This window comes from Ammospiza nelsoni, chromosome 3, assembly GCF_027579445.1.
Source record: "Ammospiza nelsoni isolate bAmmNel1 chromosome 3, bAmmNel1.pri, whole genome shotgun sequence".
NCBI classification, from domain to species: Eukaryota; Metazoa; Chordata; class Aves; order Passeriformes; family Passerellidae; genus Ammospiza; species Ammospiza nelsoni.
This window is the reverse complement of record NC_080635.1, coordinates 28,627,877-28,654,143: the sequence shown is the minus strand read 5'-3', so window position 1 is coordinate 28,654,143 and position 26,267 is coordinate 28,627,877. Positions and strand designations below refer to the sequence as shown.

General features: G+C 37.6%; 1 protein-coding gene across 1 annotated transcript in view; it reads left to right on the top strand.

Annotated features, from left to right (window-relative positions):
• The window catches only part of PPP1CB (protein phosphatase 1 catalytic subunit beta), a 29,329-nt gene extending 6,773 nt beyond the window's left edge, over positions 1-22,556 (top strand). Inside the window, exons 2-8 of the mRNA XM_059468571.1 lie at positions 5,819-5,950; positions 9,251-9,481; positions 9,804-9,908; positions 14,634-14,705; positions 17,766-17,917; positions 19,455-19,589; positions 20,206-22,556. Of these exons, the coding sequence (XP_059324554.1) occupies positions 5,819-5,950; positions 9,251-9,481; positions 9,804-9,908; positions 14,634-14,705; positions 17,766-17,917; positions 19,455-19,589; positions 20,206-20,310 (932 nt within the window). The 3' untranslated portion in view covers positions 20,311-22,556. The remainder of the gene's footprint in view (positions 1-5,818; positions 5,951-9,250; positions 9,482-9,803; positions 9,909-14,633; positions 14,706-17,765; positions 17,918-19,454; positions 19,590-20,205) is intronic.
• The last annotated feature ends 3,711 nt before the right edge of the window (positions 22,557-26,267 follow it).

The window sequence follows — 26,267 nt, the reverse complement described above, 5'->3', positions numbered from 1 at the left end:
AAGCTAAGGGAATGGGTAAAAGTTGCATGTTTTCATGGACTTACTGGAGCATCCCCTGAAGCAATTTTACATAATTGTTTCTAAGTCATTTCAAAGCCTCTTCTCCATGAGTATTAATTTTGCTGGGTGGTGTGTATTTGAAGAATGTAAGCTCAAGTTTGGGTAGAACAGCATCACTCAATTGTTAGGGGTTTTTTCCCATTAAAGGCTTGGGCAGTCTCTTACTCTGCAGTGAACTTGTGTTTGATATTAAATAAGCCTGCTAAAATGAGTTCATAAGCAATCACTGTTCTTCAGCAAGATGCTTAATATCAAGGTCATCTAGTGAAGGCAATTTTAGAAAGACTTAAAGGTTACTTGGATGTAAAAGCACAGTTTTTCAGGAAGAAAAGCTCCCAGGAAGACTGATTATTCTATTTTTAGTGAGAAATTTGGGTGATGTACCCTAGGAAGAGTGCAGGGTTGCTGGCTATGCTGCAGCAGAGCTGTATGTTCAGTGATCTGTTCTTGCTGAATTGAGCAAAGTTCTAACAGGTTCATTTATATTATTGTTGTCCACCAGTGTAACTCGTGAATGAAAGCTATTCTAAGCTTAGTTCTGTCACAGCAGTTCTGAAAATTTAAAACTTGTGTTGCTGGCTTTACTCTCTGGTTTGCTGCAAGGCTGGGAGTGGCTGCTTCTGGATGGTAGCTGAACAAGTTAGAAAACAGAAGATATTCTGAGGGAATAGAAGTTTTGCTTTTAAAATTGAGAGTTGCTTTTAAAATCCAGTATGGGATTCTTGACTTAAACTCATGAAAGCACGTAATTTGGATTTAAAAAATACTAAGAGCAGATAACTTCAGAACATATTTCCAAAAATCAGTGTGAGGACTGCCTGTTGTTTTTTTCCCCAAGTCATCGGTAATGCCGCCTTAAGCTTTAAAATCTGTTCTGCTCCTACTATTGACAGGCTGTTCAACATTTGCCAAATACTTGAAAGTACTTTTAAGTACAAAAAATATTAGTCAAATGTCTGAGTTGTTAACCACCAATGATTAAACATCCCACAGAACGTGGGGGGAGTGTAAGCTCAAGGGAATTGCTTGTGTGCAGTTTGTAAAATTGCATGCTTGCAGTCTTGGGTTGTAGTTTGGGGGTCTTTTTTAGATCTGCTTTGGCAAAATTGACTTCTAAAGCCATAATTTCAGACATCAGCTTGGCTGGAGCTAGTATGGGAAGATGCAAAACCAGCTGCTTACTCTTTCTTTAGCCCTGTTCACAGAAGATATATTCTTCATCTTGGGGAACTATTTAGATTACATTTTTGATTTGCTGTATCTTTGTTCTAGGAAGAAAATATCAGTTCACTGCAGTTTACTGTGTGGCCACATAAGTGCATATCTGCAAAAAGAGCAGAGTGAATGGAAAGGAGAGTGCTTATTAGCAATAATGCTGCCCCAATTTTTTATAATACGAGGGAGAAGTCTGTGGGTTCTGATGTTATGATAAAACTGTGAGTGTTACATCCAGTAAGCTGGACACTGTCATGTTGGAAAGAAGCACCAGGTAAATGCTTAGGGTAGCTGTGCATACCATAGCTGACTTAGTCATTGAAGAAACTGTTAGTGGCACAAAATAAGCAGCTTAGCTGCTTAGAAAGAGGCACACCAGAAGCAGTGTGACAGAACAGGTTAAATTCATTTTTTCCATTTCATGAAAGGCTATGGAAAATAGCAATGCAAGTGAAAATTGGAACAGCCAATTCTTGACCCACTTTCCTTTTCCTTGCTGGTATTGCCTTACATAATCTACTATACTCTGGCATAAGTTTAGAGGGATTAAAAAAAATATTTTTTGCTGAAGTTTTTCTTACTGCCACTGTGCAATTCATGTCTTGGATTGCTAATTACTGTTACTGAACTTCTTAAGGTTGCTTACCAATAGTTGTGTAGATGCAGAGATTATTCTAGTATTAATTAGAGTAGCTTTTAGGTAACTGTAGGATCTGTTGTGCTAAAATAAGTCTCAGTATTCAATGCATGTATTTGCTTTTGTTCCTTTTTATTCTGTGCCATGTCACTCTGCTTGAAGCTCACTGGAGGAAGGGCTTGTTCTCTCAGAGCACTATGTACATGAGTTTGTGTATTACAACAGAAGTGCTGTCCCTACTGTCCCTATCAAAAGGCTAATTTATGTAAATCAAAGCTTGTTTACAGCATTTTAGATTAAAGATAATTAATTTACCTTCAATGTTGATATATTTCTGCCCTGGATAACTGACAGCTGTTAAAAATGATGATTTTCCCAATGCTGTTTGAGGCTGTTTGAGCTACAGATTTTGCAGAGTGAGAAGCTATGACTGGAGTGGTTAGCTGTAGTAATTTGTAAATGAGTCTGAAAAACATCTCTTATGCTCTCGATCTGGTTCTTAGAACCTCCCCTTCAATCTGTTCTGGGAGATTTGGCTTTTGAAACACTAAATGCAGTGTTATTTACAATCCATGCAAAGCTCAGCTGAGTCAAGGGAACTTGAACAAAATTCTAGTTGTGATGTAAGCTGCTGAAATAAGTGCTTAGTCTTACTTGTGTACTTGTGGCACAGCTGTGGCACATCTGTTCTGGATGTTCTTGGCAAATCTTCCAGTGTCTTTGTGAGCCCAGTGAAGTGCTGAGCCTTTCAAGGCTCGCAGGAGCCTCTCATTTCTCAATACATAGTGCCCTTGTTGCTGATCCTGGAACTGTGGGAGAAAACTGCTTTTATCTTAACTAGTATTGATGATTATTCCTCACGAAACCTCAGGTTTTGTATTAGTTCAAATGTAACTGAACCTGTGTGTGTGCTCTGGAGCTGCAGACTGCTTGGGTGGAAGGGGCCTTTGCAAAGGTACAATGGCTCAGATCTGCACCTTTCCCAAGGGATGGCAGGGACTGATCATCACGTGCATGCTGTCTCCTCTTCTCAGAGTGCTAGACCTGTCAGAGTTGTACAAGTGCCTTCTAACCTGGAAAATCTGAAGTGAGGTAATAAGTAGCTTAGTGGATTTGTCTGTTAAGGACTTGCAGCATTTAGGGCTCTACTGTTAGAGGTAAGGAAATACCATCAAGGCACTGACTGACAGTTAATTATGAAGTCAGGGACTGCATGTTCTCTGTGCCTTGCTTCTCATGAAAAAATCCAGCACCACTCAAAGTTTCAATTCTATAAAGCGAATGTTCCAAGTTTAAACCCCTGTGTGGCTTTCAAAGGGAGCTAAAGACTGGTGTTGTAAGAAAAACTGATTGGGTCAAAGTTATTTAAAGTATTATGGGCACCCTACTTGAACTGTTACCTCAGTTTTGGTCTCAGTGCTTGGTCTGGTGCTGCTTCTGGTAATGTTCATGTTGTATATAGTGGGCTTTCCTGGGTTTGAATTCCAAAACTAGAGTGGATATAAGTGTATGGTTTGACTTCTTGGTTTCAATCTGTATGAAATGGCATTATTCTGGTACTGCAAGACATTATGAGAGTTAAACACAGAAGAGAATGTCATTGCTTATGGTTAAAAGAATGCACTGTCTGTGGAAAGACATGACTGGAAAGCTGGTTGTGCTGCTTGGTGCTTTGGTGTGACTTTGTTGCAAGCCCCGGCTCTAAAATAGAGCAATTGCTTAAATAAAATTATAGCCATTGTAATAGGAGGACTCTGCGTGTGTATAATGGCAGTTTGTTGTGCCTGTCAGGAGGAGTCCCAGGTCTCTGAAGGGGATCATTATAAACTATTGGAACACAAGCTTTTGAAATTAAGATTATTGGAACATTTTGGTACCTCACAAAGTGAGTAGTCAAGTCCTGTGAAAAGCCTGAGTTTGGTTGGTTGTGGGTTTTTTGCTAATAATGGGGCTGAAGATGTATCTATAAGAAAATCACTTATTTGTTTGAAATGTGATGGAATGGAAGCCTGTAGGCATATATTGTTTGCAAGTCACATTGATTGTTTCTGATGTCTGCCTTTGTATTCTTTTAATATGTAAGTGAACATCTTAATGCATGAGGAATAAAAACACAGAAGTGTTGCTAAAATGCTGTTTACTTCCTCAAGTGTAGTTGAAATCCTAATCAGCAAGAGGAATGTGACTTACCATGTCATAAATGTCACCTGGTAGTGATTCACTGAGTTTCACTGAAAGAAGTCTTGTATGACACAGCCTTTTTCTTGTAAGGTTCTAATGAGCTAAGTATTTACAATATATCCTCAACTTCAGATATACTATTCCTCCTGCTCTTTTGGCACTCAAACTAGCTGTTCCAGGATCTAATTTTGATCCTGTTCCAGGATCTAATCTCTTCCCTGCTTTTGAATACCATTCTTCAGTTCTACCTCTTCTAGTGTCCCTGTGACTGCTTCCTAACCTCTGTTTACCAAGTGTTTGGTGTTTATTAAAAATAAATATTTATAGCACAGTGTTGGTGTGGTCAGATGTGCAGTTACACTGGGACAAGCATGCAGTGATAACCAGAGCAGTAGTACTGGGTGACCTAGGACAAACTGTTTTCCCTCATAGCCCGTCTTCCCCATTGCACAATGTAGATAATGCTAGATGTAATTATACTGACCTCCTCTGTATAGTGAGTTTTCTAGGAATTAAGCAGAAATAAAAGGAAAAGGGAGATTATGTTAATTTAAAAAAAAATTACAATCTTACTTCTCTGTTTTGAAGAGGGAAAGCAGGTTACCTAGGAATTTGCTGTGTGTGAAGAAATAGTTCTTGCCCTTCTGTTCACAAATTTACTAGGCTAACCAAAGTTGTAGCTAAATTTTTATGAAGTCAAGTCTTACTATACATGAATTTGAAAGCATTTGGATTTGAGCTGCAGAAGTTGTGTATTACCTTCCCTTGAAGGTACTACCATGGTTTGATGCTGAATGTTACTTTCATCTAAAACAGATGGCAGGACAGGATGTTCACCTGTTGTAGACACTGATAGATTCTGGCTTATTTGTTTGAACTCTGAAGTTTGGTTTGTGCTGAGATGGAAGACTGAAGTGGATTGGCCAAAGTGACAACACAATTGTTCTCTTTTGCTGCCTCATTAGACACACTGTGGTCTCTGACAGGAATCATACAGATACTTGTAAAAAGAAGCAGCTGCAGATGAACTTGCCAGAGGATGTGGCTTGGAGTGCAATGACATGCAAATGCTTTTGATTTTATGCTAAATATAGGTCTGAGTGTCTGACTTACAGGTTTTGAGAATTCAATTTCATTTCTAATTAGAATGTTCCTGGCTGTAAAGGTTTCAGTAATTTAAGAGCCATTATATATGAAAGTTCCCTCAAACTTTCATAGTTTTTAGTGTGATGTTTCTAATATGGCAGTTTCAGTTTATTTAAACATAATAGTGTCTATGATTTTTTTCTTTGTATTTAACTAATGCTGTTAAATTTAACAGTTCTAAACAAGTTTACCTTGTGCTAATGTGGAAGTGTTTTCAGGTTTTCTGTTCTCAAGATTTTTCTTGTCTTTTATGAATACTCTAGCATAAAGGAGTTGTTAAATTAAACACTTCTTAAAATTGCTATTTATTCAGATATGGACAAAAGCACAGTTTAAATTGTTCTCTTCTGAGACCTGATTCAACAGGAATGCATACAGATCTTTAAGCACAGATTACCACAGTGTCAGAGATTAATTTTACAATTCATTGGACAGCATAATTCCAAGGTATTTGGTACATACATAGAAAGTGATGCTGGCTTTTTGTCAAATACAGGTTTAAATACAGATCATCTGCATTTAGCTATTTCTGTGTATCTGTGTGGCAGTTCCCTTCAGCTGTTCAATATCTCATTTCAGTTCGAGGATGTCGTCCTGGGAAGATTGTTCAGATGACCGAAGCAGAAGTTCGGGGCTTGTGCATAAAATCACGGGAAATATTTCTTAGCCAGCCTATTCTTCTGGAACTAGAGGCACCTCTGAAAATTTGTGGTATGTAAGCTTGATATATATGTGTTACATGTGGGTCTTTTAATCTAGTTCTATGCTGGGGGGATTGAGAGAATACTGAGTCAGGCAAATGAGGTTGAGTTGGGATTAGAGGGAGGTCTTCAAAGCCTTGAATGCAGTTTTCAGGCAGCTAGCACTTGGTATGTTGCCAGTGCTGCTCATGCTATTTTGGAGCAAGTTTCCTTAGCAGTAAGGACTGCTTGTGCCCTCATCTAGTGCAAATTTTGCAACCTGTTCCTTGTCTGTACAGAGCTGGTGCTCTTCTGATCACTATTTCAGAACGCAGTTAGCTGCTTTTAAAAGGCCCACATGTTGCATGTTGCAGTTGCTCACTTCAAAGCATAACAAAACAAAGACCTCGTGAAATGAGACACTTGAAAGATTGAAGGCACTGTTAGTCTTTCAATTGAGAAAGTGAAACTGAATGTGGACTTAAATTAGGCTTAGTTACCGTGTAACAAATTCCTTGAGCTTTACAGTATGTTTTAAAAAACATCAGTATTACTGTGAAACACAAATGCAATGTGCGTTTTTATCTCACTAAGCATGTATAAGGTGCTAGACAACTTCCAAAGTACACTGTAACTACAAGCTTATAAAAATTGTTTAAAAAGTTCTTTGAATACCAGATTGTAATCATCCTTCAACTTGCTTATTAACAATAGGCAATGCCTTTGAAAGAATAGAATTCCTTGAATTAGATTAGTTGAAGTGTCATAATATTAAAGGGGAAGCAGTCTTTGTATTCATTACTACTTACATCCTCAAACATGATTAGCTTCTTCCTGGCAGATGCAATGTCTGCAATGTTTCTTACATTGAGGGGATATTACCAATTAAAAAAACCCCAAACCCCAAAATAAAACAGCCAAACCCGCAAACCAACCACTAATGGCAAAGTCATTTTTAAATGACTAATTGCTTGGTAGGGTGGGGAGGAAAAACCAGCCCAGCTTGCATTATGACATAAAGTTGAAGGTAAAATGCAACTTTATCACATTGTGGTTTCTTTAGACTTTTCATTGTAGTGTAGTCTTACTGTATTCCTAGATGAAGAAAACAGAGAAACTCAGGTAGATTATACATAAATCAAGGTCTGCAAAGAATAATTTTCCTACTTCAAGGTGAGGTCCTCCTCATCTGTTTAGATGGAGGCAGTTGAATGGACTGTTAGGTGTGCAGTAATAGGTGTAGCTAATGCACAGCTAAATAAGGCATTTGTTATCTTAAATTGGATTCCAAACACAGTGAAAGTACCAGGAAGTGTCAGGTGCATCTAAATTTAATATTGGAGCAATTGTCAAAGCTGCATTTAGATAAAAGCAAAAGAACGATGGTTGCTTTCACCAAAAGCAAAATATGCAGCTGGTAATGCTTTGAACTATTACTTTTGTTTGTTCAGGCAATGCCTGAGGAACCATAATAGGATTGTCTTGTCTTACAATCAAGTCAGTTCAAAATAACCTCTACATCTCAAATGGCTGTGTTTTAATGTAAGATGAAAGATGCTCTTATGTAAATGTCCATTTTAAAATAGATGTGGTTTTTAATGTAAGTCTTATATCTGGTAGACTTCAACTTGTGCTCACATGAAACTGTATTATTTTAAAGGGCTAGATGCCATGAATGGAATGGGAAATGCCTTGGTACCTTTGTAAAATTGTTTCTGCAAAATGGTTTTACCCATTAAGTGCATTTGTCCCTGTGGTGCATGTGTGTAACTGAAAGTAGTTATAGACAACATAATAATATTTTCTGTAGTGTGTTTACTTGGTAGTACATTCTGTTAGTGATGAAGTCTGGGGTTTTGATAACATGGTTCTGGAGTACTAGACTCAGCATAGAAACAATTTGTTGAGGAGTCCTCTGCTTCTTCAGGTTGTGACCTGCAGACTTCTAAATATCAGTTAGAATACAAATCATTCTTGTTGCAACATGTGTGAAAGAGATTTCAGCCAGTGGAGCTTCATATTGTCGCTGAAATTGGATAGTAGATACTGATCACTTCTATTAGAAGAAAATTGGAAAAGTGATTCTTCTTCCTGAGTGAGAAATATTTATGGGAGAATGCTGCCTAAAGGAGGAAGTATTGCATTTTTCATGGAAAGTTCAAAGGAATATAATGTAACGTTATAACATGTACTCTTTGCACCACTATGTGCTTTAAGAGTTGAACCAGAGAGCATACAGGTTTGGGAACCTTTTATCTTTTTCAAGATAAAAAAAGTGGTGTGAGTTGTTCTTTTTTCTTTTGAGGCTGTAGTAGCTTGTGCTCTACTGGAGAATAACTCTGCTAAGCAAAGTCAGGATTTTGTCACTGAACAAGCAGCAATAGTGAAGATACATCAATGTAATGCTTAATGTACAGGACCAGGAGGTACTGAACCTAAATAACATGCAGCTTGTACTAAAGGCTTTTGGCATATCTGTTTTGCATCCAGTCACTCTGATAATAAGTTTTCCACTCAGCTGGAGTGCATTGCATGTATACTGGAAGTTACTGTAGAGCAGCTTTGGCCTCTTCACCCGTGTGAACAGCTCAGAGATAATTTAGCTTTGGCTGCTCTGATGTGATGCACTGTGCTGGTGTAAATGCCACACAGAGCTGTTCTGTGGAAAGCCTAGTTTTAAAGCTGACAGTGGGAAGAGTAACATGACAGGTATTTTTCCTAACAACAAGCTGCAGGGTTGAGGATCTTGTAAGGAATGGAGTCTTTTGAGTCTGTCTTGCTTGTTACATGCATCAAAGGAGAGTTAGTCTAAATGCTGCGGGATGGGATTCTTAGTACAGCAGTGTTATGGAAATTGACCTTTGAAGTGAGTGTACTTTGCCAGCACAGTGTTCAGTTTCTCTCCAGTCTGAATTCTTCACTGATCTGTTTTTGCAGTAGTTAATGTGACTTTTTTTGAGGTACATTTGCTTCCTGGTCATATACCTGTTCAATTGGAGATTTTCTTTCTGATCTTGTTTTAATTTAAGTGAATTAAAGCTTGGTTAGAAAGCTTATGCTTTATTGTGAAGATTTTTGTAGCTTTGCATTTCAGACTGGCTTCATACCTGACATAGCAGTTGTGCAGATATGGTGAGTTATTTATATCCTGTGAGTACTTCAGCTTTAATATCAGCTTGGTTCTTACCTTTATAATGCATATTGCCAGTTTTTAAAGGTAATATTAATGCCTTTTTTATTATCACTGAATAAAAACTAATTAGCTGGCTTTAATTCTTGACTTGTGTAAGTTGTTATGTTGCACTAATCCTTGGTAAACTCTTTTTTTCAGGTGATATCCATGGTCAGTATACAGACTTGCTTCGATTATTTGAATATGGAGGATTCCCACCAGAAGCTAATTATCTTTTCCTTGGAGATTATGTAGACAGAGGCAAACAGTCTCTGGAAACAATTTGCCTATTACTGGCATATAAAATCAAGTACCCAGAAAACTTCTTTCTCCTAAGAGGAAATCATGAGTGTGCTAGCATCAATCGAATCTATGGATTTTATGATGAATGTAAGCAAAATCTATTACTTTGGAAGACTGCAACAGACTAATACTTTGTTTTGGAAACAGTTGTAGTAGTGACTCTTGTAATGCAAAGGTTTCAATACTCTGTGAACTGCATTGAAACTTTCTAAGTTCCAAGCCAAGGTTAAAGTCACTCTGGAGCATTACTATTTTTTTCTTCTGCTGTCCTTGAAATGCTGTAGTAAGAGATTGAGATGTTAGTGTGCTCACAGAATTTGCTAATGTTTTTGCTTAGGCTCTGATATGTATTACAGGTTGTCTTTAAGAACCAGCTTCCTCTTCCTAATGTCCCACACTGTTTTTGTAGGCAAGCGGAGATTTAACATTAAGCTGTGGAAGACCTTCACAGACTGTTTTAACTGTCTGCCTATTGCAGCCATTGTGGATGAGAAGATCTTCTGTTGTCATGGAGGTAAGCTGATGACTGCTTTTAAAAGTTGTATAAACTTGACTTTGGGTTAATGCTATACCAAATGGAGTGTGGCTGTGTGTACCTGATATTTAGCTGGCTATAGTTAACGTTGTGTTGTTTGTAAAGGTCATGCTTTTCTGTGCACTTGTCAGTAGACTGTCATTCTTACCTGGTACACATGGCCCTCTTGTGCCTGAGTGGGAAGTGCATCTGTAAGTATTCCCATCAGTGTATCCCTCTCTGAAGGTTACTTAATGCTAGAGTTGTTGTCCAATTTTGCCACGTTACCTGTTACTGTTACTATATATCAGTACAGCCTTGCTAACATTGGCACTCCTGGCAGTGAAGAGTGGCTGTCACAAGTAACCTTGGCTCTCTACTCTGTCTCTTTAACTGTTTCACAACACTTTGGTGTGTGGGACAGCTCAGGTCACACAGTCAAGCCTGCAGCTTGAAGCGAGACGTTTGTTAACACTGGAACAGATTAGACATGGCTTGCATGGACTCCATAAAGCCTTTGCTGCTAGACACTCTACATTCTGTGGGTACCTGTCCCAGTGCTGCCCTGCTGGTGTACTGAAAAAAGTGTTGGGTGTTGATCTGACTGAGGGCTGTGACTTGTCTGAATATTGGAATGTACTTGGGTTCTCTTCTTTTTAGAACAGGCCATGACTTTACAGGCAATAATGTTTAACAGGTTTTCAGAAGCTTGCAGTGTCAAACAGTTGACAAGAATTTTAATTACTTGTAGAAAGAGCTATCCTGCCTTTTGCAGCTGTGTTTGCAACTGCCTCCATTGGTAAGCAACTTAATGCCTTTCTCTGAGTGACCTAGAAATGGTTTGGTAGATGTCACACCTGTGTTGCCAGTCAGATGGGAATTAGTGGAAATGAAAGCAATGCAGAAACATCTAGTTTGAACACCTCCGTTTCCAGACTTCATGAGGTTTTTTGATGGCTGCCATCCTGCCTTTATTAATTACAGGTATCAATTCAAGAGCTATGCCTGTATGGAATGTGCTTTAAAAATGGTCTGGAGTATTCTTGTGTCTTGTATTGAAAGCTTCTGCCTTCAGTGCCTGCTGGAATAAGCTAACAGGGTCTTACACATAACATGCTCTGAGGTATTGTTAAGTCCCTGTAAAAACATAGTTAATGCAGTAGTACACTTGGGTCTGCCAGTCTCTGGGTAGCACTGACATGTCAGAATAACTGTTTGTTTGCAGCTCATCTTTTAATCTTATTCTCAAGCCACGTGATGGTGTTTCTTCTTTTTAAGAACTGGTATCTATCTTACAGGCTAGATCTCATAGTTTTAGGAATGTGAGATAGAGTCACTTCTGCACCTAGGTAGCCCAATATCAGTGGCTAAAAACCCATGTAATAAATTTGTCTCCAAAACAGCTTATGAAAGAATTACTGTTTTACTATCGACATATGTTTTAGAATTTTGGATTTTTGGAAAACAGAGCATGAATAGTAACAAAATACTGGAGTGTTTTAGGCAAACAATTAAGTTTAGGCAGAAGATAATCAAAGCATCTTAGCAGGTAGAGCAGAATGCTATGACAAAACCAGCAGCTTTGTGTGTATGCATTTGAGACCTGAACCATGAGAAAGAAGCCTCAAGGGCTATTTTTCAAGTAAAAAGATTTAAAGTTTCATTGTAAGTGGGGAGGGAGGGGAGCATGTGTGAATTAAAAGTTTTTCTACTTGACTAAACAAGAGGTTATTTTGTGCATAGTATGCTTTAAGGCTCTTTTTATGAAAAGCAGTATTTACTTTGTTATTCATTGCTAATTGCCCCGTAAATTGTACAGGCTTAGTCTGTAACTGAAATTATTGCCACTCTGAACTGATCTGTTCAGCTGTGAAACAAAGTGAAAAGACTACTGAAGTGCTGTGTGCTCCTAATAAAAGGAAGTGGACGTTCAGCACAGAAATAAGCTTTGCCCTTTTTCCACTTTTCTCCTATCCAAACTGCATTCCAGATCCAGTGAAGTAATGGACTGTCAGCGCCTTTTCATGATGTTACTACTCTAATAGACACTGAGGCAGCAACACAAACCATTCAACTCTGCTGGAGGTTGAAGCTAGCATATAGATATAAGGTAGGTGCCTTTTTTACTATATTGCGCATTTTTGCATAGTTTATTTTAAAAATATTGTCCTCTGGGATATAATAAAACTTTGCAAAACCGCATAACATAGTAAAACAAAAGGCACCTAACTTCAACCCCAGTAGGCCATCTACAATAGCTTAATATATTGAGTCATCTCTTCTACCTAAACTTTTCTGGTATCTGTTTGGAGTTACCCATCTTGCAATATAACTCAAACCTCTCTTGCTACCCCATCTTTAAATGTTCAAGCTAGTGAGAGGATCTTTCATTGTGTCTTCTCCATCAGCTCCCTCTCTTCTCACATTCCTCACACATGTAATAATTTGTCCTTTTTTAAAGGCTCTCCTCTCAACTAACTACTGACTTTGCTCTTTATCTCACTTCATTAAAGCTTATTCCTTAACTATTTCTGACTTCTCCCTTTCTCTCTGCATTGTATTCTGGACAGCATTGGTCCTCTTATCTATGACAGCACTCTCTAGCTCTAATCTTTAAAGAACTTACATGGTTAGTTTCAAGTTTCTGTAAATGAAGTCCATATTGTAGTGTCATATTGATGGAATACATTGATCTTACTACACTCAATTGAAGCTCTGAGATGGGAGTTGTGTTTGTACAGTAAAATACCGCATTTTTGTGGTATTTTTAGGCTCTGGAATTCTGTTTTTCTTGTGACATTAATGACAACAAACTGGATGTTGATATTTATCTCTACTTAATTTACATAGTATTCAAAGATTGCACTATAGAAATTAGTACCTATCCCGCTTACTTTACCAATTCCACCCAGTCAAAGAGTGGTTCAAATCAAATTTGATGAGTCTGCCAGGAGTAATGAGAATTCTTTGTTTTCCCTTAGGGAGGGGGTGGTCTTATGCTTCAAAAATATAGTATACTGAGTATACTTAAAGGTGTTTTTCCTGTGCTTAGCTGTTGTGACAAGACAACTTAATTCTGTACTTTTAGTATGCTGTAGGTTTCAGCAATCACTTTACTGGCAGCAGCTTTACAGTGAGCTTTGGCATTCTTATATCCTGCATTCAACACTGATCATGTAGGACTTTTCTCTGTAGGTATGAATTTGAGATGTTAGCCATTTCTTTGTGTGCAAGGGGAGTTAGGAAAATGCTCTGGGAAAGAAGTGGTTACAAAAAAGTCTGCAAACCTGTAGGCAATTCTGTAGGGTTTTGCTGTTTTCCAGTAATGCAAAATAGCACAAAAATGGACAGCCACATGGTTGAGACATGGTTTGTAGTAACATTTCCTTTTAAAGAATCATAGAGTGCTTTGAGTTGGAAGGAACATTAAAAGGCACCTAGTTCCCAGTGACCCTGCTGTGGGCAAGGAACCTTCCACTAGACCAGGATGCTCCATCCCATCCAGCCTGGCCTTGAACACTTAGGGATTAAAGATTTATTTTGGGTGCAGCCTGAAATGCTGAAAGCTGTAACTTCATAGAAAGTCACAGACTGGTCATGTTTATTTCACTGAGACTGCCCATTGCAATCTCTGGGTGTGGTGCCATGTGCTAATGAAATGTGTGTGCAAATAGATCAGGTCTGGGAAAGGGGAAGTGGTAGATTCATCAAAGTTTGAAAGGTGATTTTCTACTAGAATTTATTTTATTATTCCTGTATTGTTGTGTTTATAGACTTGATTAATACTCCCTTTAAGTAGTTTACTGTTAGATTTCTGCCATTCTTTACAACCTCAAGGCAAGAGCATGAAAACAGCTTTAGCCAGGTGATGATGATAGAAGGCTTTTACCATAAGACTGCTTCAAGAAAAATAATCTAAAATCTTCATACTTGAAGAAAAGTTCCTCAAGTCTGTATCAAGTTCTTTGGTTCCTGTCTAATATCATTGTTCTTGTACCATATACATTGCCACTGTGCAGACTCTGATGTTAGCTGAAATTACTTTACATGGTGAAATGACCTTCCCAATGACAGGTTTCTTCTGTCCTGTTCAGAGTTCTGGACTGAGTCAAATTGATATGGTTTGTTAACACAAAATGTGTTTCATCACAAATTAGGTCTTCATGTTCTATTTTAAAATTTGCAGCTTTCTTAATTAGAGACCTTGGCCTAAGTCATTTAAAACACCTAGGACCCTTATTTAAGGACACATTAGGATGCTGTAGCATCTAGCAGGCTCTTTCATGCCTGTACGCCCCAAGCAGAGCAGCTTTAGGGTGTGTAAACTCCTCCAAGGGTGGCTTTGGAATTCCATGCTTTAATTGTTGTTGCATGTTAATGGCTAAACTATTGAAGGATACCTGTGTCTGCACTAAGTGTTCTGGGGTTTTTTTTGAGTAATCAAAGCACTGTGATTTTGTAATTGACTTAAGCAGCTGAGCTACAGTAGATGACAACCTCCATGGCTAAAAGGATGGTGATGAGAACCCCTTGCTAATTTCACTTGCATTATTCTCTGTCCTCTATTCAGCAACTTAATTGTCTTATAGCAAACTGCCTTCTGTTTATGTTGCAGTGGAAACAATGGATGCTGTGTGCCTTTGAACCTCAAATCTTGTGTTCTCTGGAACCCTTTCTGCAGGTAAAATGCGTATATGAGTCACTTGTTTTCTTGTACTTTTACAGGACTGTCTCCAGATCTCCAGTCAATGGAGCAGATCCGGAGAATTATGAGACCTACAGATGTTCCTGACACAGGTGAGTGATGTGAAATTTACTGTAAATAAGTCTTAATGAGGAAACAGGTTTAATCAATTTCTGTGCAAGCAATGTAGTGACTTAACTCTGCTCACAGTACAATATTCCTTGGTGCCTGTATAGGATGTGAGCCCTGTTCTTCATGATGGCTGTGCTATCTGATGTGTTAAAGGCTGTTGTATGTGGTGTTGTTTTTTGTCATAGGAGAGTAGAGTATGTTTTTTGATACATGTTTTTGGATACATTATTCACAAGTTTCCCTTAAAACATCTTAGAAGTGTAATGAAAGGTAAAGGAAACAGAAGAGGTCATTCCCCTTGCCTTGGTTAGGCACACACAAACTTTTAGTCTATATAAGAACATAACTGTTCAAAGTTAAACAGGACAACCAAGTTAAATTTCCTGGGTGTTTAAGTGTTTGGGCTTCTTTCTGTTTGTCTCCTTCCTCCTTAAATTTGAAATATACAGCTCTTACTTCACTGCAGTTGGGATTTCAATTCCATCTATCAATGTACTAGTTGTGAAATTTTCTTCTACTAGGTTATTGTTCTGTTTATAAATGTTGGATGCAAATTGCTAGTGCTTTCTGTACAATGTTCTTTTGAATGGCTTGAATCAGTCTTGCTTAGTGTCTCATTTATTACAGATTTTTTTACTAGTGGATTGAAAAGACTGTTGAGCAATACAATGGGATAACTTTTAAAGTGTTGATTTCAACAGTGGTCTGAAATTAACTTTTAGAGGAGATATAAGATCTGAACCTTTTTTTGAACATAAGTTACAAATAAGTTAGAAGAATTCTGTTTCCTGTAATGTTCCTTGGCATGGAGTAATTCAGGGACTAATGTTAATATATCTACTCTCCCTTAAACAACACCACTTCTGTGCTAGCCAGTATATACACTCCTGACACTAAGATGCATTATAGACTGGTGAGTGATTGTTTTTGTAGTATAAATTACTACACTGTCCTTTTATGCTACTTATTCACTCAATGCATAACCAAATAAATGTTAGCACAAACGAGTCCATCTTTGCATATATCAGTGTTCCCAGAAAAGATGGGTTTTATTCAGCAGGCATAATAGTGCTTGAGGCACCTCCACTTCAGGAATGCCCTTACAGAGCATAGCTCTTGTTTCCATGGACACTCCACTGAAATCATCTCTCTTCTTAGTACCTCCTAAAAATAAGTATGCAGATTTTTTGTAAAAGGTTTTTGTTTTGTGTAGTGTTAATTTTGCTTTCAGAAGCAATAGCTGTGTGTGTACTGTCAGAGATAAAAAGAAATGTGCTATCAGAGGCATGTGTGCAATGACCAAGGTCTTCATCTTTGGGACCTACTTAAGGAAACCAGTTTTACATGATGGAAGTAAATCTTGCAGAAAATTAAAAATAAACTGACGTAGTCTCACTTCCATTACAGTTTTAAGCCCTTCAAAGCTGTCTCTTTGTGGAGGGGTGTCACTTGGGGAATATTTGTGTTGATACAAAAGTTTTGGTAGATGATCATGTGGCTGTGCTAGGATTAGATGATTATGATGGCTTCTTCGAGCCTGATGAAAAAAAGCTTTACAACTTCAACTGCAATTTAAAGACCTCTTAGGACAGATTTGCCTTTTGTTCTGTATGAACCTAAAGATTATTTGATTTTGGGAAAAGAGTAGAAGAGGATGCACTCACTAAACAGCTGAGACAAGCTGCTTCTATCACTTGTTGGGAACTCATGGTAAGAAGCCATTAAGGATTGCAGGGCAATTACTGTTTTGAAAAACAAAGTTACTCAATATAGAACTAAATTTCAGTAAAGTTAAGTTTTTGTCATGCACTGATTCTATTCAGTAGTTTATCTCTAGATGGAAATATTATCTAAATTCCAGTTGTACTTGTTCTGTTCTTTCTCTTCTAAAAACAAATTTTAGCCTGTTGTTAGAGAGCAGCTGTGTCTGGTGCCAAAGACCATTTGATAAATATATGTAAATATAAAATGGTGTCGTTGCACAATAGGTTTCAAACATTGGTTTGCTTGATTACAGCTTGAAGGACCTGTTGTTTAAGAAATAATATCTTCAATATTTTGTTTAGCAAGTAACCAAATGTAAATGTCAGTCAAACTTCTGAATGGTAGATGAAGGAGCCTTCTGGCTTATCTTTCAAATTGTGAGACAACGCTGTTAAGTATTTATATGCCTGTGGGTCATCACAAGTAAAGAAAGTACAATGCCTTTCAAACATTTGGGGGTTTGTTTGTGTTCCAGTTGGATTGACCTTGTTCTTTCTCATGCTAATATTAATGGAAAGTTCTGTATCTGTAAAGGCATTGCAGTTGATCTAGAGAAATCTTTTTTAATACCCGGTGTTAACTCCAGAGTTGGCTGACCTTTTGTTGGCAGCAAAAAAAAAAAAAAAGATCTTGACCAGTGCTGAAATACCAGAGAGGTTTATTGTTCTAGCTTAGCTTCCAGACTGGCTGTCACGAGCCTTTTTGAAACAGTCAACGGGGGTCCTAGCAAATTGGCAGCACTACGTGAGATGATGTATCAGTGTTTTGCTGTATTACATTTTGATTTAGTCATCTAAGGTTCTTCATGAATGGTAGGAAAAGTAAGAATCAAAGTTGTTTGTGTTCAGAAACTTAGAGTACGAAATTACTTACTGCCTTTATGGCTGGCCTTGCATAGGACTTTTACATTTACCGCACCTTTCAAACTAAGCTTTCCCAGTGAGCTGTGAAATTGATGGTTGCCTGTTAATACACATGCACTTTAATAAACTCCTTTAATGCTCACTGTAGACACACTGAATATTACAAAGAAAGATTATTTCAAAGAACTATTTGAATCTGACTTTTTTAATCTCAAGGCATTTTCAGTGGTGAGGGGGTAAACAATCTCGAGATTCAGACTGTACTCGTTGTCTGAGTTGCAGTGTAAGTATTGTTGCATTTGTTGTTAAGGCTTGTTTTCTTTAGGTGAGTTGCTCTGGTAATTACAGCAGAACTGGTTTGCATTATAAAATACCTCCCAAGACTGGCATTTTCATTTTTATTATCTTTCAAAGGTTTGCTCTGTGACCTGCTGTGGTCTGACCCAGACAAAGATGTGCAAGGTTGGGGTGAAAATGATCGTGGGGTCTCTTTCACTTTTGGTGCTGATGTGGTCAGTAAATTTCTGAATCGTCATGATCTGGATTTGATCTGTCGAGCTCATCAGGTATGAATTTTGCTGCTGATGCTTCTTAAAACATCTCCTGCTCCTTATCAGTCGTGTATATTTGGAACTTAATTTGCACTGTGTTATTTCTAGAGAAAATATCTTTCTAATAAAGGGACTATAAAGGCTATGTCCTTTTGTTGGCTCATGTTGAACTGTGTGTCTAATGTCAGTTGAGTAGAATACAAACGCTGAATTTCTCCATTGATGTCTTCCTTTTGTACTGTCTGTTAAATGTTAGACTCATGTATGTGAGCACTACAGGTAAAGTCTCCAGATTTAAAGGGGCAGAGTGACTTAAATTTGAGATTTACACTGAAGTTTAAGTGCTTCACTTTCAGCAGTAGACAATTCCCTGGTAATTCTGGCTTGAACTACCTCTACTTTGCTTCATGGAAATATTAAATGCATATTGACTATCTCTACAAGCAAGTCTGTACATAAAAACTTTCACTGTTGCCAGTATTTTGATTCAGTTATCCAGAGTATTTTGGCATGGGTTGTTTTTATTTCCTCACATTGCACTCAGGCAGTTTTTGCATTGCCAATCCTGAGCACACTTTTTTATTAGGTTACTTCAAGTGCTACTTAGGTGGACATCAGGTTTCAGTTTCCTGTATAGCATTTCAGTTTCATTATTTAGTCTATTTTAGAAGCTCCCTCTTGCTGTGGAACAAAAATAGGCTCTTTATTCTCTGTTACTGTTAGGCTTGGGTACACTATTAGAACACTTAAATTTTTTTCTTTGTAATTTTACTGCTAAAACATTAGAGAAGATTTAGTATTGATTCCACATGCTGACTGGATTTCTTAACAGCTGATCAAGATTACTGCCAATTTTCTAAGTCATATAGTTGATTCAGTTCTTTATAAAAGGAGGATGATATCTTATAGAAGATAATGATGATTGCACCAAAGTAATCAGTTGGGTGTATTTGTTGTACTACATTGTAACATGAAGCTTTTATTTTGGAAAAGAGGGAACATCCTCAGCTGATGCATCATACTTCTTGCACAATTGTAAAGGTGCATCATGCTCTTAGGCAAGATCTGGCAGAATCACTCTTTTTTTTATAATTTTGACACTCTGAAATCACCTACACTTGAGGTGTGTGCAGTCAACACCAATTTAAGCAAAACTTAATTGTTTCAAGTTGCAGTGAAGGTGGTATCCAGACCTTGTGTGCTCCAAACTAATTAGGTCAAACATCCATATTCTGTGTATAAAGCATTAAATGCTGGGAATCCTTACGCTGGCAGTGTATAATTGGACTTCAGCTATGAAAATATTAAACAGTCAAGCTGATGTGTGCTTAACATATGAATTGTCAGACAAGGGGTATACTGTCTGGCCTGGCATTCAGTGTCAGGTAAGATAAAATGAGTGAACTTGTCCTGTCTGAAAGTCAAGACATAAAATAGCTGTTTTTATGTCTGTTCCTTTATCTTTCTAATATGAAGTCCAGTTTGCCTCAAGATTTTTTTTTTTCTTTAAAACTTTGTATGTGAGCCGTATTGATTTCTCTGGTGTTGCCAGGTGGTTGAAGATGGATACGAGTTCTTCGCTAAACGGCAGTTGGTCACCCTATTCTCAGCTCCAAATTACTGTGGAGAGTTTGACAATGCAGGAGGCATGATGAGTGTGGATGAAACTCTGATGTGTTCCTTCCAGGTATGCTATATTTGTGCAGTAACATGCCTGTAGGTGTTGGGCTGTATGAACCACGTTAGTGTGCTCGTGGCTGTGCTGGTGGTTAGTGTAAAGCAATATTCTTGGGCTACAGAGGGGACTGCTTTGTGAACAACTGGAACTGCAACCCAACTGTTCTCCAGAAAACTGGAATTTGATATTTTCCAAACTATTTCATATTAAGTTCTTCATTCTATTGAAATGCTTATTTCAAAATTTAAAGTTTAATTGGGTGATTTCTGTTTTGTCATACCTAGTGATTGGAGTACACAATTATGCAAACTAATGGTTATACGGACCCTTTTAATATGGCTGCTTTGATCAGATTTTAGTCCCTATTCCTTCCTGGATGTATTTTCAGCCCCTTTTCTTTCCTCTTTCCATCTCAACATAGTGGTAGAACTAAAAGGATTTAGAGTTGCTGCTACTGTTCCATGTAGAGCTAAGAAATTTGTAGGGCTGTGATGTGATTTCTGCCCCCCCTCCCACCATCCTCATCCCTATTGTTCGTGCTGATCAAGGTTTTATGTGGGCTTAACGGTATCTGAAATGTTTTTAGTTATTGCTGACTCAAAGGAACTTCTTTATTTTCTCTAAGATATTGAAACCATCTGAAAAGAAAGCCAAGTACCAGTATGGTGGACTGAATTCTGGGCGTCCAGTCACTCCACCTCGCACAGCTAATCCACCGAAGAAGAGGTGAAGAAAGGAAATAATGTAGAAAACACCATCAGATCTGTCAAGGACAAAACTCCATATTACAATATATAATAAGTGTGCACTGTAAAACCATCCAGCCATTTGACACCCTTTATGATGTCACACGTTTAACTTAAAGAGACGGGTAAAGGATCTTTATTAATTTTTCTAGTAGAAAGATGTGCGACACTGTATTGTAACAAGTATAGCTCCAAGTTCTAATATCCAGCATAGAGAGGAAAAAAAATTAGGAAAAACTATTTCAACTACATATTCACATTTACCACGGTTTTTTAAGTTGACCAACATCCCAGTTAAAACTTGGTGTAATAGTTAAACCAGATGAGAGCATGATGTTCCATTTGTGTAATGTGGTCTTATTGTTGCTTAATTGCTTTTACTTTGGTTATTTTGTAGCTAGAATGATGCGAATATGGTATCTAGTCTTATTTCCTGGCTCTTTGAAATTGATATGAGGAAGGGGCTTTCTAGAACAGCCATTGATCTCTTATCCTCCCCCTAATCCCCTGTTTTTTCATCATAATGCCGTGTGCCCCATTATAATGCAAAGTTTATAGTACAGTAGTCATTAAAAGGCAAACTGAGTCCCAAATGCCTGTACTGGACAGCTTGGCAGCCAACATACATTAAGGCAGAAAAATCTGTCCTGACCTTTTAACTTCAACTGCCACACAATGAATTTGTGCACTACACTATTTTAAATTATTGACATTACACTGTGCAATGGCACTTCATTTAACTTAGATAGGACAAAAATGGTATTGCCTATTAGTTGGTAACTTGATTTAGTGGTACCTTGGCTTTAGTTTTATTAGCATGAAACACCTTTGGCATGCTTAGCTTCCAGGTAACTTCCTACCTGCATCAAAATTCATCTTACATAGTTCCACAGAACATGAAGATCCTTACTTGATAAGCCTTTGAAAACTGACATTCTTTTTCAGAGGAGGGTGTGTTTAAATGGCTGTTCTTCAACATACAACAGGCTAGATGATGGGTGGTGAGCTGAAAATGCTACAGGAATGTCCAACTTTATAGTAAGGCTTACGTCACTAAAGAATCTATCATTTGGATTTTCATGATCAAATTTCATATACTATTGTATAGACTTCTGCTTTGTAGTGTACTATAGTAGCAATAATTTCTGTACGTGATCAAGAGTTAAGCAGTATTTTCAGTTCTCTCCTTTATTAAAAGAGCTAACATTGGCAAATGGCAAGATATAGAGAAGACACAAAATATACAGTAGGATAAATGAAAGGCACAAATTTGTGATGCTTTAGGATGCAATACTTATTGGACACAACTACAAAAGCTTTTACTGAATACTGTCAAATTTGTTAGATTCTTTGGGGGAAGGCTGCAGATTTATACCATTCTAAATGTGCATCAGTAGATGTAAAACTCTTGACTTCAGTATTGTCTTTGAAAATGTTAAATTGAGGATTCTAGTAACTTATGTTTTATGAACTGGCACATTATATAATGCAAGAGATATATTGATTTCTGACACAGTGAGCAAGTTCTTTAAAATGGATTTAAGTCTCTTTTCTAATTCCATTTTGTTTTAAATGCATATTTTAAATGTAGGTTTTTTCATTTAGTAAAAGTTGTCTAATTCATTTGAATGAAGTCTGACTGGTTATTTTAACATACCTGACTTATTCAAAATGTGTGGAGTTGGTTGTTTTTCAAGAAAAGGAAGTCTTAAAATACATCTATCTGTTACTGATTTATACTGGGTTGGTCTATGGTTTTGAACAATGGTTTATTCTATCCCACTTTGAAGCAAACATCAGTTTCAATGCTTAAAATAAAATGAAATAGATTTTTTTGATGTTGTTCAAAGACACTTGTTCTTGAAAGTCAGCAGTAAGAGCTGTGTGAGAGTAACTGCAGTTTGGGACAAGGTAATTTATGAAATCTAATCTGTAAGCATTTACATGGTAACTTCCTGCTCTAAGTCATTGCTTAGTTGAGATTTATTTTTGCAAGTTTTGAAAATGCTGGGTTTTACCAAGTGCCAGCCTCTGTATTACAAAACATCTGGATTAACCCTTTTCCATTTTTTCTTTTGTTTCTGGAACAATGTCTTCTGTATCATAAAATGTCCAGGTGTAAAGCTGTATGTTATGTGAGTACCTAACATGCTCGCTTGTGTTACAGATGCTATGTCAAAAGAAAAATAAAGTCTTCGGGCCTTCTTCTGTGTCCTAAAGAAATAGGAAATTTTTAGTTTGTTTAATGGCACTAGTAAGCCACATTGGGTGCTGGTATTCTGAAGAATTGCTATTTTTACATAGCAGCAGTCATTTGGAAATTGTTTGAATGTTGTTTTGATTTTTGGAGAGTTGGAATGTCTGCTAACATCCCTCATCATCTATGTGGTGGAAAACACACATGATGTAGTGATCTTACCCCTACAGATATGACTGATATTCCATACTAAAAGCAAGTCTGATACATAACAGAACTCACCACTTCAACTTACATTTTATGGGGTTAGTATGGATCTCTAGTTTTAATATTGTGTGTTCTGGGAGGAGTAGAAAAAATAACCTCAGTCTAATTCTGTGCAGATAAAATTAACTTCCTTCCATGGAAATTGCTAGTGATCTAATGGCTAATAGTTTTTTTTCATTTAAACATCTTGTCTCTACAAGCCTTGAATACTGTTAAATAGCATGTGTAGTGTGCTTGGAATAAACAGGAGCATTCTCATATGGGCTGTTGAGAGGCATATAAAACATTACACCATTTGAGATGTGCTTTTGCATGTTTATCCCCTCCACCTTTATCTGACAGTAATGTTCATTCCATGTTTATAGTAGAGTACACATTGCACACAATCTCTTTATCTTTTTCCTTTCTGGTCGATGGACATTTTGAATTTCCCAAATACTAGTTTAAAGTATGCTGTAAGGGATGCAGCTTTGGTTTCTTTTGTGTTGATTGATACAAATTTTTGTTTTGCATCACTTTTTTTGTATGCTTTATAGTACTCAGTGTTTCCTATGCATGGATAATTGTTTGCTGCTTTAAAGGAGAAAAAAAGTTTCATATAGTTGTGGTTGTGTACCTTGAACACTGTTTCTGTTTAGTACATTGTTTGTAATGATCTGATGTATTTCCAAAAACTGCTGTAGAAACAGACTCACTGAAAACAGTGTGAGGGTCTTAAACTAGTGGGTTTGGTTTGCTGCATATAGACACACAGGAATACTTGTGGCCACTGAAGTCTGAGTTGGTAATTTTGTTTCCAAGTTTACTGTGATTAATTACTAGTGTCCTGCTGCCACGTGTCACCAAGTTTCGGGATCCTGTTATGAAGACAATCGCTGTTTGTCCTGTACTCTCTGTTGAGAGAAAGGCCAATAATAGGTAGGTGTGACATCAACTTGTGACTGCTTGTAGCATCCCAGTGCTGTACACTTACTTGCCTGGGGAACTGGTGGAAATTGATCTGATCTGCAGAAGGAGGTTGCTTTTATGGTTAGTAATTCTACATCCCTGTTGTAAGCTTGTTTGGTCATAGAAATCCACCTTGCCGTGTTTCTGCCGAAGTCAGAATCAATGAACAGAAAGGTATCTTTAAATGAAGAAGTGTTCCTGTCTGTGGCTTATCTTTTGATAAGTCTAAGTGGAACCTGTCAGATTGAATTGCTGGAGCTCTGTATGATTAGTTTGGGGCTAGGAGACACATTTTTTTTGCTCTCTAGTAATAGAAACATAAAAGACACTATTGCTCAACTCAAATATGGTTGAACTGAAGGTGATCTGAGAGTAACTGAATAGCTGGAATCTTCAGAATTTGTTGATGACAGATACAAATGTTCCGTGCTTGTCCTTTAATGTAGAGCTCAGAGGTTAACAGAAAAGGGATTCTGCTTTGTAGAGGTTTATGTAAATAACAATTGTAAAAGCCTAGTCTTTAACTAGGTATCCAACTTCTTGCTGACAGACTATTAATTTTTGTGTCCATGGCTGGTGTTTCTGGGACTGTCTTTGCTGCCATCTTGGTTAGAGATGAAGATGCCTTATACAAACTTGCCAGGTAATATTGCAGCTTAGCAAAGAGCAGAGACAGTGGTATTTCAATGCATTGCTTTTGAACTCATTCAAATTACAGCTTGGTTCATAATTGGTATCCATCTGCTTTGGAATGTACATGAGGATGAATGTGAATATTTGACTTCAAATGAACTTGTGAAAAAGCAAGGACGAGAGAATTCTCTGTTTGCTGGGGCAGAGATGTTGACAGCACAATCCCATGTCTGAGTCCCCATGGGTTAAAGGACAGGGAGGGTTTATTACAAACTAGTCAGAGTTTGTAATAAAGTTCATGCATATCGCCATTCTTGTCAATAACAAGGAACCCAATGAATCGATACCAAGGTTGGGACATTTAAGCAAAGCCCTGGATGTTTTTGTTCTGCTGTCACTTCTCTTGCTTCTGCTAATTAGCAACAGAAGCTTCCAAGTTCACTTTCAGTGCAGCTGTATACTTTTTTTCACCTGGATCATAGGTGGATTTTTCTTGTCTTGTTCCAAAGGTTTATCAAGGTTTTGGGGACAGCATCTAACCAGGTGGCTGTGTGCTTATAACCAAGCATACTCACTGCTTGTACTGGATGATCAAAGCTGAAGGAACGTCAGGCCATGTGGTGCTGAACACCGAAAGCCGTGTGGCTGTAACTCGGTGTTGGGTCAGTAAAGAAGTTAGGCAGATAAGACTCAGGTTTAGGTACTTGGTTTGGGTTTGCCAAATTTTCATCTTCTATGGATTAATGGAACTGGTAGTGCCTGAGCATCTTCCCTGCACAGAACTCAAGGTGTTGGGAAAACAGCTAAGCTGTTGGGTTACTTGTTTTGTGTCTCATTGTGCCTTGTTAAAATAGATAATGTTAATGTGTAATAAGGACACTTCATTCTTTTTCCCAGTATCCTGTTTCAGCTCATTATTCTGCATCTCTGTGTCCCAGGAAATGAGACTTCAAGAACAATTCAAAATAAGTGTCTGCTACAAGCCCTTGCCAGTACATGACTACAATAATATTTTCCAAGAAAAACTCATTGCTACCTGAAACAGTTAGAACAGGTGGAGATTTAAGTAGAGTATATGCATGACCCATGGCCTAGCACAGCCCCTTTCCTGGGTTCCACTGCCTTTCCTGACAGAATCTGCAGCCCAAGCTTCCTTTTAGTTTTAGAAGCAGCCATATCAGAAAGTAGGTGATAACTAGATCCAGCTGCTGACAAAGAACAGCAAAAACTATTTTGTATCTTCAGGTTAAAATGTAAGCTTTATGTGAAAGATAAAAAGCTCATAGGCTGAAATGTAGAAATGAGCTCCACTGGAAGTTCTTATATAGGTTAGACATTCCCAGATGTTAAGTTTTAGTGTTAAACTTCATCCAAGTTACTGTTAAAGGGAGGAATTAAAACAAATAGGAAGGATTATAATTTGTTCTTACAGATAGTTCATATTCAAAAATAGTAAATTATATTTGCAGAAAGCAAAATAAGTAAGCAACTGATTTTTTTTTTCTTGGTAGAGAGTTTTCCCTCTTCCTATTGCTTTAAGGGTTCGACTCTTTGGGGTGCAAAAGAGAATGCTGTGGATGGATCAGATTAATTATTGAAAAGGCTTAACCAGAGAAAAGTGGTATCTTGAGGATAAAACTGGTGTAGCTCATGACATGGAGCAGAGGAGCACACAGCATTGATGAATGCAGAGGACAACTGTGGAGAGTGAATATATTCCATTCTAAGTTTTTCTCCATTGTTTTGAAGTCCCAGCAAGCGTAATGTGAAAATAGTTGCAAGTGTTTCATGTCATTCCTTCTGACATCCAAGCAACATTTCTACATTTCCTCCTGTAACTCATTCACTGTCTTGTCAAATTTCTGGGTGTGTACAAATCAGTAGTTTTCCATTAGC